This window comes from Zalophus californianus, chromosome 3 (assembly GCF_009762305.2).
Source record: "Zalophus californianus isolate mZalCal1 chromosome 3, mZalCal1.pri.v2, whole genome shotgun sequence".
Lineage (NCBI taxonomy): Eukaryota > Metazoa > Chordata > Mammalia > Carnivora > Otariidae > Zalophus > Zalophus californianus.
In genome coordinates this window covers 164270955-164283376 of record NC_045597.1, presented here as the reverse complement: position 1 = coordinate 164283376, position 12422 = coordinate 164270955, and the positions used below count along the sequence as shown (strand labels likewise).

The following is a 12422-nucleotide window of genomic DNA, read 5'->3' as shown; positions in this document are numbered from 1 at the left end:
GTACATTCTACATGTTTGGACAAAAGTATGACAACACCGAGAATGAACCATAATGTGAACTATGGACTGTGGATGATTATGATGTGTCAATGTAGGTTCATCAATTATAACACATGTACTACTCTGATAAGTGTTGATAATGGGGGAGGCTATGCATGTGGGGGAGGGGGATAAAATTTTATGGGAAATCTCTATAACTTTCCCTCAATTTTGTTGTGAACCTTAAACTTCTATAAAAATATAAAGTCATTTTTTTAAATAGATGGCTCCCAACCACATCTTTACCGTGACTTATTACTGAGATCCACTGTGACATCTCAACATAGATGCCTTACACCTACATGCTCAAGACTGAGTACATGACGTTTCACATCCTAAGTTTTCTTTTCTCAGTGAACGGCAGTACTTTTCCAGTTCTGTGAGCTGTGAGTCTAGGATTCATCTATACCCACCTCCCTTACCCCTCTATGAAATCCATCCACAAACTCTGTTAATTCTTTTTTCTAAGTCTACTTCAAATCTATCCACTTCTCCCCACTTCCACAACTAGCTCCCTAGTAACTGACTACCATCTCTTGTCTATACTACAGTAATAGTCAACTAATGGTCTGGTCTACATCTACTCCCTTTTCTTCAAATACTTTTTGGCCTTCCTAGAATCATGTGCTTAGAGTCCTACTACTGTTTCAATCCAAGAAGCTCTTCTTCCTTGCCTGAAATGATCTTTCTTCTTTCTCTCCCTGTTTCAATCTTACCTATTATTTCTGTAGGCCCGATTCAGATACCTCATCTTATATGTAAATCCTTCCCCAATTCCCCAATCAGAATTAATTTCTTCTTCTACCATGCCCTTATGTTACTTTGTTCACATTTTGCTCATATAGATTTCATTTTGCCTCTATGATCAGTTGTTCGTATGTTCCACTCTCAAGAGTATGGACAAGGTCTTCACCATCTTAATATACTCTTATCACTTCCCCACCCAAGAGCCCAAGCCAACATTATAAATCCAGCATGAGCTCAACAAGCAGCAAACCCAATTACCGGTGATGCCATATGCATAATATCTTATTTTGACATAAGATGAATGCTTAGGACCAGGGTAAGTTCAAGAAAGGAAAACTACACCAGTCAACAACAGGAAACAGTCAACTGTCATTTAGTAAATAATTACTGCACAACAGCTTTCAGCTCTGTGTAAGGACCAACTCACAGTCACAGAATTCCTTAAGAGTCTTCAACCTCTCACATATTGCCCAAGATGTTCCTATAGTGTCCCGGGCATCCTCTAAAACTTGGTAAGAAATATGTCAATTAACATCAATACTAAACCTTATTTATCCCAGTAATTTCTACTTCCTTGCAACACAGCTTTATTATGAGTATACGAACATTACCAGTTAGAGGCTGTGAACTGTTTCATCAAAAAAGAACTTTAACCAAATTACTTCATTTTGCAGATGAGGCAACTGAGGCCCAGAGTCATTGAACATATTCCCTGAAGTCACAAAATGGGTCAGTAGTAGAGCCAAGATTATAGCACAATTTTCATGAGTCTGGGTTTAATGAGTTAGCACTTGATGATCTGCACAAAATAGAAGGGGTCATAGGCATGGTTAATTGGAATGGTTGGAATTTTTCATCCACCAGTTAAAGAATGTGGCTCACTGCTTCCAAAATAAGAAAATCTGCCATTGGGTGTGGGGCCACAGCTCTGAACCAGATGGCATAAAAGACCCATGCCAGGAAGAATATCCTTGTTCTGCTGGCAAAGCCCTCATAAGCCCTTTTAAGAGGAGCCAAACAGCTGTAGGGTGGGGCATTCCTGGACAGGACTCCACCTTCCATATGGTCAATAACCACAGCCTATCCTTCAAGGCTATCCCAACACCTTTCACAAATTTTATCCTTTTTAATCATTTTTTAAAACCGTAAAGTTGGGACATTTTGTACTTTTTAAAGAATTTTAAAAGCCTGGCTTAAAGAACAAAGTCAAAAAATATCAAGAAAGTCACAGCCATAAACATGATTAACACACTGCAGGGTACTGAAAAGCCACTCCCCCAAATTCTTAACATTTCTAAATCAGTACAAACATTCTCTCCAGTCTTCTTCCTAGGGGCAATGAAGCAAATGAAAATTGAACCCAGCAAATACTTACATCAAATATTTACATATGTCAAAGTTCCTATTAAACACAAGGCTATTAAACCAATGCCCAATAAACAAGAAGAATAAGGTAAAAGGAAGGGAGGGAGCTAAAATATACTGATTAGTCCTTGGACTGTCTCATTCTACCTCATCCTGTACGTACTCACTAATGAGCACAGGAGACAAATTCTTACTATGCCTCGTCTCAGACATTCACATACGTAAAAAAACTATTATCAGGAAATACAGCCAAAGAACTAAGCACTGCTAATGAGTCCAAATTCTCTCAAGCTATTTGCCTTAAGTTCTTCAGAATGGATTTCGCCAGAGCCAATGTATGCTTATAAGGAAAGTTCCTTAAAACCCAGAATCAATTTTTAAATGTAGAAATAAAAAGATCCTTTCATTGTAAGTGCTTTTATACAGTGCATTACCATTCACTATCATGTCAAACAGGAAAATCAGCATTCTTCACTACATTAGAACAATGATCAAAGTTTGCCTTTAATAACTAACTTACAGGGAGAGTGGTAAGCATTTAGTTATGCCCCAGCTGCCAAGACTTTTATTTGCTTTATGTATTTTCAGACCACAACTACAGGTCATTTGGCATACACAAACACAATAGATATTCCCAGATGAAATATAGGTATTCCTCCATTTCTTGAAAAAGTCTAGCAGCTGAGCACAAGCAACTGATGTTTTATTCCATATTCAATTTTTATCACCCCAGACATTTTCTACCTTGTCATCTACCTTTGAGATTTGAATAAAAAATTGAGATTCAGGGATGGAATGCACAGCATGAGGACTATAGGTAAAAATACTCTATTGTGTATTTAGAAGTCAGTAAAGACTAGATCTTAAAAGTTCTCATCACAAAAATAATTTGTAACTATGGTGACAGAACTAGACTTACGGTGATTATTTCACAACACATACAAATATTATGTTGTACACCTGAAACTAATGTATCAATTGTATCTCAGTTTAAAAATAGAGATTCTCAGAATAAAACCTCTCCATTGATATAACTAACCAATGAGCAAGTTATTAGACAGTAATGAGGTTAGAATGTCAAAGCAATAATTTTAGCTTCAGATTATGATTTAAATAAAAATCCCATCAAATTAGGGACCCTATTTGTCTGAACAAGATGAGTTTATCATGTTTGAATATTGAAAAAAGATTTTTCACTGTTTCATATGCACTGTCCATTACTTGTACACTTAAAAAATTTTTTTCCAACTTCAGCTAATGCACACATGTCAAAAAAACACTTTCCTGAGGGTACCATTTCAGTCTAGAACAGTGACACTGTATATGACTGCTAAAACTAGAACTGGTTAAAGCTTAAGTTCCAAAGTAATAAATTCTTTTACTTGAGATTTATTTATTTATTTGAGAGAGAGAGAGAGAGAGAACCCATGAGTAGGGGGAAGGCAGAGGGAGAGGGAGACAAGCAGACTCCCCGATGACTGGGGAGCTCTTTGCAGGGCTGATCCCAGGACCCCAAGATCATGACCTGAGCCAAAATCAAGAGCCAGATGTTCAACCGACTCAGCCATCCAGGCATCCTTACAAATTATTTTAAAAAGAGTTGTTATCTACTATATGTGACACCTTCTGGTAGCTACACTGTATATAGTGAGATGAGTCTTCATTATAACATTTACAGGTAAACATTACTAACACTTGTACACAGATGAGGAAAACAAGGCTCAAAGAGGTAGCATACCTCACAGAAGGTCCAAGAGCTGGTAAGTGGAAGAAACACACCTGAAATTTACAAGCCTAGGTCCAATCCCACATTTCAAGTATTTCACCCTTACCCATCTGCCTTTAATCTCACACTTATATTTTAAAATAAGAACAAACTAGTTAAGAAAATGGTTTCCTTTATTTGGTAAAAATCAGCAGACCTAATAGGGTTTAGCTTCCAGAAGTGTTTAACCTTAACCCTTATGTTTCACAGCATAGACGTACGTTCAGCAAATAAGTACTGGCACCATAACAGAGGACAGGAATGACATGTTTGCCAAGACAGTATTAAAATCCAGTAGAATGTCGTCTTAAGGCAGAACTCAGGATAAGCTAACAGGAACCTCAGGAGGATGAGGGAAACTCAGTTGGCAGGATGAGCCCAGACGGGCACGAGATGTGTGAGCCAACAAGTAGGGCCAGACTAAAAGAATGGTACTGAGGTTACAGCTCGTCCCACTTACTCCCAGAACGGTAAATTCCAATAAGGAATGACTAAAAATACGGCTAATGTAAAGAAAACAGTTTGCTTAGTTTTGGTGCATGGATAAAGGAAGAAAGGTAACAAAGCTCTGCTTCATGGTCAATAATAGGGTTACAGGATGAGTGTACATCTCATAATGCAACCTATGCAGTTAGAACATACATACTAGAGCAGCAATCCTCAAGTTGGTCCACAGACTCATGAGCATCCCCCAAATCTTTTCAGAGAATCCAGGATGTCCTAACTACTTCCTTAAGTATGGATTTGCCATACAGGATATGCTGACCTTGGGACTGATATTGGGTAAAACTGCTGGTGCCTTTGCATGACTAACAGTAGAGGCACTGAACATTACGAATAGTCATTTTATTTTCACAACTCACTCCTGACTTAAAAAAAAAAAAAAGCAGTTTCACTAAAGCGATAAGCACTATAAATTTTATTAAATCTCATCCCTTGACTATACATCTCTAATACTCTGTGTGACAAAATAAGAAATATGCATAAAGCCCTTCTGAATTTTCTAAAAAAAAAAAGAAAGAAAGAAAACTTGTGCTATTAAGTCACAAGCTGAACTGGCTGCCTTTTTTTAAGGTTTTTTTTTTTAAGATTTTATTTATTTATTTGAGAGAGAGCAAGAGAGATTGATAGAATGAGTGGGGGTAGAGGTAGAGGGAGAAGCACACTCCCCGCTGAGCAGGGAGCCCGACAAGGGACTCAATCCCAGGACCCTGGGATCATGACCTGAGCCAAAGGCAGACGCTTAAGCGACTGAGCCACCCAGGTGCCCTGAACTAGCTGTTTTAATGAACATTTTTCCTTAAAGAATGATAAACTATCATTTTCCAGAGTTCAGTATTCGGCAGACTAAGTTTTTTATTTTAACTCCAGGATAATTAACATACAGTATATTACTTTCAGGTGCACAATACAGACATTTTTTAAATAAAGCAAACCTGTCACCTAAAGGAAAACTGGTAACATTTTTAGTCAATCAAATTCCAGCTTCTGGACAAAAATTAGAATTGTGGGTAACTTGTAACCTCCACCATGAGTTCGACAGCTTCACATTACTAAAAGACCTTTCTGATGAGATCAGTGATGATATTTATGAATGTGACAATTCTGATATACAGTGAAATGTACTGACATTTGAAAGATCTACATAACATCTACTGATATTATCCAAGGGACAGTGTATGTTACAAAATCTAGGAGTAAAAAAATTCATTCAAAATCCAAGATAACAATGGATTTTTATTTAACAGCATTTAAATGTCATTAATATGGTTTCCTTTTCTTCTTTGCAAACAAACAAACAAACCCTTACACTACTACTTGTCAAGTTTTGGTATAATATTAAAGAGTAACATACACAATTTTCCAACTACATTATCTGTGTAAATTCCAATCTTCTTTATAAACTTTGGCCCAAAGAACCAATCAAAACAGACAATGCAGAAAGAGATTGGAGAGTCCAGCCAACTCATTAAGTTAGACATTAAAGAGATGTGAAAATATAAAACAGCACTTTCCTTGATAAGGGTTTTACTTTGAAAAGTAGTTGCTTCTCAGAAAAATGTTATTTGTGTTAGCACACAATGGGCTCATTTATGAATAAAGTTTTAATATTTTCAGTGCCTCCATTCTAATGTCTAATCCAAAATATTGACAAATATAAACCACATAAACTTAAGCACGCTGAGGTCTTCAAGCAGTGAAGAGAGGAAAGAGGTTCGGAGCCACGGTGTTTGAACACCTGTAGGGCAGTGGAGATGAGGAAAGAGTACCTGAGTATCATGGCTTGTTCTGCCCCTAGTTATCAAGTACTCGGTTTGAAAAGGAAATGTCTTTGTTTAGAGGGTTTTTGTTTTTGTTTTAAGGGAAAGCAAATTGCAGCTGGGGTTCACTCCCGTGGGCTAGGGAGATGGCAAGGCCTTCGCAAGCCCCATTTCTTGACACTCCTTTCAGGTATTCTTGTTCAGGGGGTAGGAAACACAAGCAAGGGGGAAATGGAAAAGTCCACCATCAGCACTAGGATCATGACTGGTAGAAAAGCTAAGCACTCCCATCTTGAGCATATACTTTTCCAGGACATTCAAAAGCATGTGGGAGCGAGTGAGATGAGGGAAAAGGAAAGATCACTATCTGTTTCTAAGATAACTCAACAAAGAGAGGACCAAGGAGAGACTGAGTGCCTGAAAGGTCATTGGAACTGCCAGTTCTTACTACTACTAGCCTGACCTAAGGGGATTCCTGACCTGCAGGAACAGAAGGGCAATTGACAGGCAATGTTTCCCCACCCCCCACCCCCCAGTAAAGCAGTCACACTCAACCTCTACAGCCATAAGAAAGTATCCAGGCTCTGGGAAGGAAGGAAATTAGGATTTAAAGTCATTCTGAATTGCTCCCCAAGTTATATGACAATTTGAGGATTAATGGGTTCGTTTTTGACATATTCCACAAAGCAACATTGCATGTTCTATAAATTCATTCATTAATACTTTAAAGTGATATAGAATTAAGAGTAAACTACATTTGGTAGCATTTTTCTTTAGGAATTATAAAACATCACGCAACTGCTATCATTAGCAGGAATTAATGTGTTACATTCTTTAAAGAAGTTACAGGACAAAACATTTCACTAGGGTGATAGTAGTGGTAGGGGGAGCAAATCACTAAACACAAAGAGCAGCAACTTATTTAAGGGCTCAAAATTTAGTACTGAAGTAGTCACTTCAGAAATATATTTCTGTAACCTTGTAGAACCCAGATCAGCACTTAACTAGATGTTGGCTTGATCTACTAATGATTCATTATACATTGTCTGAGCTCCTTCCAGAAACAGTATTGACATAACAGTAAATTAGCATCTGTTTTAAAGAGCATACATTTCTATGTCTTATTTATTCTCATACTCCCCTCCAACTTTGCTTATTACCTGGCAAACTATAGGTATTCAATAAAAAAAACTAACTGTTTTAAATGTTTAATAGCTGGGGAAGGGAAAGGAAGACATTTCCCTTTAGGAGACTTAAAGCATCCAGTTGTTGCTTTTCTAAAAAATTGCAAAGACCAGTTGCAAGGAGATGGTTAATTGCAATAATCAACATGGTTGAAATGGAAACTATCGATTGAAGGAGAAAACCTTCAGACCAAGGAAAACAACACAGGGGATGGAAATCTATAATTTAGAAGGCCCAATATACAAAACATTTGTTGAACGGCATCTTCCCTAAGGGGAATAGATGAAAAGAAAGTACATTATCTAGAGACCTCACTGAGAACAATGGGAAGCACTTCACACCTCTTCCTTATTGAGGGAGCTTTAAGGTTGGAGGTGAGTTATCTTGTAGGGGCTTTTTCAAGTAGAACCACATTGCTTCAGGTCGCCACACAGAAAACAATTTAGCTCAGAATATTCCAACAGCAGAAAGAGAATGGCATTAATGCCAGAATTATATTGTATGGTAATGGTTGCCAGTTTATGCTTAGTGTGAAAAGGAAGGTTGGCTTGAGCCTAGGTAGTTGTATCATAATCTTTTTCGTAAATAGCATCCATTGTTTAGAGAGACAGATTCATGTTATCTCAGTGGCATTATTAAATAATATATGAAAGTACTTAAGCTGATGATAAAATGGTCTCAACACCACATTCCACATGTAGGAAAGTCTAGACCAAAGGCAGTGCAAACCACTGCCTGACTCATAAAAGGGTTTTGACTTGCACAGTATTTTTTTTTCATTTTTGTTTTGTTGTTGTTGTTTGTTTTTTACTTGCACAATATTTTAAAGACGGGAAATTCTGCAAATAAATCTGGTTTTCCATCTCCTCCTGGGGAAAAAAAAAAACAAAAACCCATGATCTGTCAGAAGTGGGCCTGCAATCCAATGTAATCACCTGGATTGGACATGATGTCGTACATGCATGTGTGAACACACACACACACAGTGCATCCTCTCCACTTGGCTGATCTCCACCACTCCTTATTGTGTTCATGCAGCCCATCTCATTCATTTGATTTCCCCATCCAGCTCCCCTGGTGGTTGAGTTAAAAACTCCTGGATGGCCAGCTTATCTCAGGGGATCCCTCTTATGAGTACCAGCTATCTAAAGTACAGGTCGGGATTACAGAAGCAAATGACTTCTTGAGGCTATTTTTGTGAGCCAAATATTAATTTAAGGGAAAATACCACAATTGTCCAATCTTGTCAAAATTACTAGGATTTTTCCAGTGGAATAATAGAAAGTTAAAATCTCTACTATTGATTACTTTTCAGGTCAAGAGCATTTGATAACACTCAATAAAGCAGTTACATGTCTAAGAATGCAAAGTGGGGAGTTAGCATTTTCTGAGATCAGCATATCTATACTGCCAATACAGCCAGAGAATGCTAAAACGCCTGGAACCAGTGTGATAGCTGGCCTGGCTACTTAAACTTTCAAGGACTAAGACATTTGCTATACATACTCTCAAAGAAATGGAACTAAGGTAGTGCATTTTAATATCTATAAGCTTTTAAGTGTCTGCAAAGACCATGAGGATTGATTGGGCACTTGACTATTTCTTTGCATAAGTTATTGGGAAAGAATAAAATACTCAAAGACACACTGGTAGCAACAGCTCACATGCCCTGGAAATAAGAGTTGGGATCCTTAAATAGGACACCTTTGTTGGATCCTGGAGCTGTTTTGGTTTTTCGTTTTTTAATACTAGAAGCTAACATAATGGAAATGAATAAAAATTACGTGAAACTCATGTGAGCTTTACCTGTCATTTCTAGAAATTTGTTTACGATGAAAATGGCATCCATCAACCTCTGCTTAAACTGTGTTAAACTCTCCAAGGTTTGCAAGGGAAAGGAAAAAATTGTTGAATGCATATTCTGGAAGTTACACATCTTTACTTTTACCATTCCTCAAGCTTTGAGGTAACTGGCAAAAAAGAATGGCCATTCATTTTCCCAAGAGGCTTAGGGCTTGCATAGTGGCTACAAACAATGAAGACACTTCTAGAATTTTTTGTTCAGGCTACTTACTAAGACCAAGAGAGGTTTTAAAAACAAAGGCAGTAATTAATTATCCTTTCTACATTCTTAAGCTGCACAATCCAATAATATAAGAAGTTTATGGGTACGTGAAAGAAAATGTATAAACCAACTTCATACCTACTACTCAAATATAAACTCATTATGTAAAGCAATTCTAGTTTGCGATATTCCCTTCTGAGATAGTTTGACTTAAAGGATTTTAATAGGGTAGTTTTTTTTTTCCTTTTCTTTTTAAGCTTTTAGTCTTCCAAGTATCTTAAAGGTCAAAATACAAAATTCTATCATATCCCAATTGCAAAACGGAAAATTAATGTCATCTAGCCATCAGAAAAAAAAAATGATCTGCCCTAGTGAAGCACTTTAATAGTTGCACATTTGTCTTTCTTTGCCAGATAGATTTGGATCATGTCTAAGTAATCTTTACATCATCCACAGCTTCTAGGACAGGGCTTTGCACCTGGAGGTGTCAGTAAACACTTGAACATTCAAATATTATAGAAAATATGAAAATCCAATGTGTATTAATCAAAAAGCTCTTTTTTTAATTTTTAAAAATTAAGTATTTTGAGCTCCTTGAAGTTTTAGAAGCATGCAACCATGGCTTAAAGTACATCAAAGTCATGTCGTAGAGCCAAATTATGATCATACTCTAAAAATTAAGTGGGGTGAAATGTTCATGTGAGTAATCATGCTTTCCTTTGTTTTAGGTCATTACTTGAACATGTAGGGCCTATCGAAACCAAGGCTTAAAAAAAAAAAAGTCATCACATAGCCTTCACAAAGAGATCAACCAGTTCCAGTTCTTTTCACAGTGCCTCAGTTTCTACAGAAGGAAATAAGTTATGGATCATAGTTCTTATAGGTGGCAAACAAAGGTTAAGTGTGAACAAGTGTGAAATGATAAGGAGCACACCTGAAGGAGTTTCCTCTCTCTCCACCAGGTCTCTATAACCCAGCAAGAAAAGCAAGAGACAGAGCAATGGGATGTAATATGTGGGGCAAAGAGTAATATCTATAACTTGGCCTGTGACAATCACGTGACCTTGGTCCCCAAGACGCAGCAGTTCTAAAATTATTTGTAAGACCGGGACACTCATGCTGTGACCTCAGAACTCTGCCTAGAACACAAAGGCACAGACACCAGAGTAAGATAGCATAGGAACCACTACCACTGAATCACTTGAAGCTTGTAAATTCTAAACATGAGGAGGAGGTGGTACCAGCAGGTTCGGTACTTGCCCTCACTGTTGGCACAAGCCTCTCTGGTCAGCCCATGGTGAGAGATTCTGCAAAATATTCAGTGTTAGAAGACGGGTCACACTGAGAAAAGGTACCTGAAGCATAACTAACTTTAAGAAACATAAAATTAGAAACAAGGACAGAGCTGCAGAGTGGACCACGGAAAGAGGACACCTGAGTTAGCAGGTCCACTTCTGTCGAGATGATCTGAGACCTGGCTCGGCGGGTCTCTTCAACATTTTAAGGTGTTTTCTCATTTATAAAACGACTGACCAATGCTCTCCTCAGCCCTAAACTGTTCCAATTGCCACCCGCGGAGTAGATCTGAAAATGCTACCCGGAAGTGCCCTACCAGGAGCAAATTCGAAATTAAGTTGCTCAGACTACATGAATGTATCTTTCATCCACACTCTCAGTATGTCCATGATCAAGGCCCTCTACCCACTTTGCCACCTCAAGGAAGCCTGATTACCCATTAAAGGCCTAATTCAAATGTGATTTCCTATGTGGTGCAATGATAGATTGTAAAATTGGCCCAAATTATTCCCCTCTGGATCCACGGACTTTGCCTTTGGACTTTGCAGCACTTCTAATCAAAAAGCATATTCTATTTTCATTTCTTTTGAATACTGGCGGGCTTTGTGACTTGCTTCAGCCAACAGAATGCTGCAGAAATGACCATGCACCAGTTATGAACCTAAACTCAAAGGACCTTGTGAACTTTACTCAATTCTGGAAAGGTCACCCTGTTATGAGAAAAAGCCCAGACTAGCCTGCTGGAGAAGGAGAAACCACCAGAGATAAAAGTCTTCCCAGTGAAATCAATCGCAATCCAGCTTACACCCAACTGACCCCCCTAATACCTGGGAGAGCCCAGTGAAGATCAGCAGACACATTCCCAACACAGCTGACTGCAGGCAAATGAGTAAAGGCAGCTGAAACCAGAACAGCCCAGCAGAACCAGAGACAGGTAGGCAACAATAACTGCTCATTGTCTTAAGCTGCTGAGTTTTGTGATGCTTTGCTATACATTGTTACCTAATACAGATTCATCCACTGACCTTTAAGTCTCCGTAACAGATTTAACGACCTCTTCTGTGTGCCCACAGTACATGACCATGTAGCTAGTGTAATGCTTATCACATCATGGAACAGTTAAGCATAGGCATGTCCTGGGTCATGATCCCAAGGACCACTTTCTAATATCTTCCTATCCCCCAACCCCTAATAGACTGCATACAGATGCTTAACACATGTTGAATAAAAATGACCAAGTGAAGCGATGCCTGGGTGGCTCAGTCAGTTTAAACGTCTGCCTTCGGCTCAGGTCATGATCCCAGGACCCTGGGATGGAGCCCTGCACTGGACTCCTTGCTCAGCGGGAAGCCCGCTTCTCCCTCTGCCTGCCGCTCCCCCTGCTTGTGCGCTCAAGCACTCTCCCTCTCCCTCCCTCCCCCTCTCTCTCTCCCTTGACAAATAAATAACATCTTTAAAACAATGAATAAGTGAAATATAATTTCTGAACATAAAGAGTGCTTAAAACTTCTGCAAGGTGATTTTTCTACTTGGTAAGCAGTAAGAGGAAAACAAGCTGTGAATGCAAGAGGTACAACTTGAGAGTAGATAAGAAGACTGAGAAAAAGGTAGGGCTCTGAATAAGCAAGGAACGTAGTCAGGACATAGACATTCAGGTAGTATTACATGACTTTAGGGCAAGATAGGAGTTGACTGAAGC

The 12422-nt window shown here is 38.5% G+C and overlaps 1 protein-coding gene across 14 annotated transcripts in view; it reads right to left on the bottom strand.

Annotated features, from left to right (window-relative positions):
* The window catches only part of PARD3B (par-3 family cell polarity regulator beta), a 1014396-nt gene that overhangs the window by 881493 nt on the left and 120481 nt on the right, over positions 1-12422 (bottom strand). The window contains exon 1 of one of the 14 annotated variants that reach the window (XM_027589183.2): positions 11551-11632. The exons of the other annotated variants lie outside the window; for them this stretch is intronic. Coding sequence (XP_027444984.1) covers positions 11551-11583 — 33 coding nt within the window. The 5' untranslated portion in view covers positions 11584-11632. Of the gene's footprint in view, positions 1-11550; positions 11633-12422 lie in introns of those variants that run through there. 14 annotated transcript variants of the gene reach the window in all.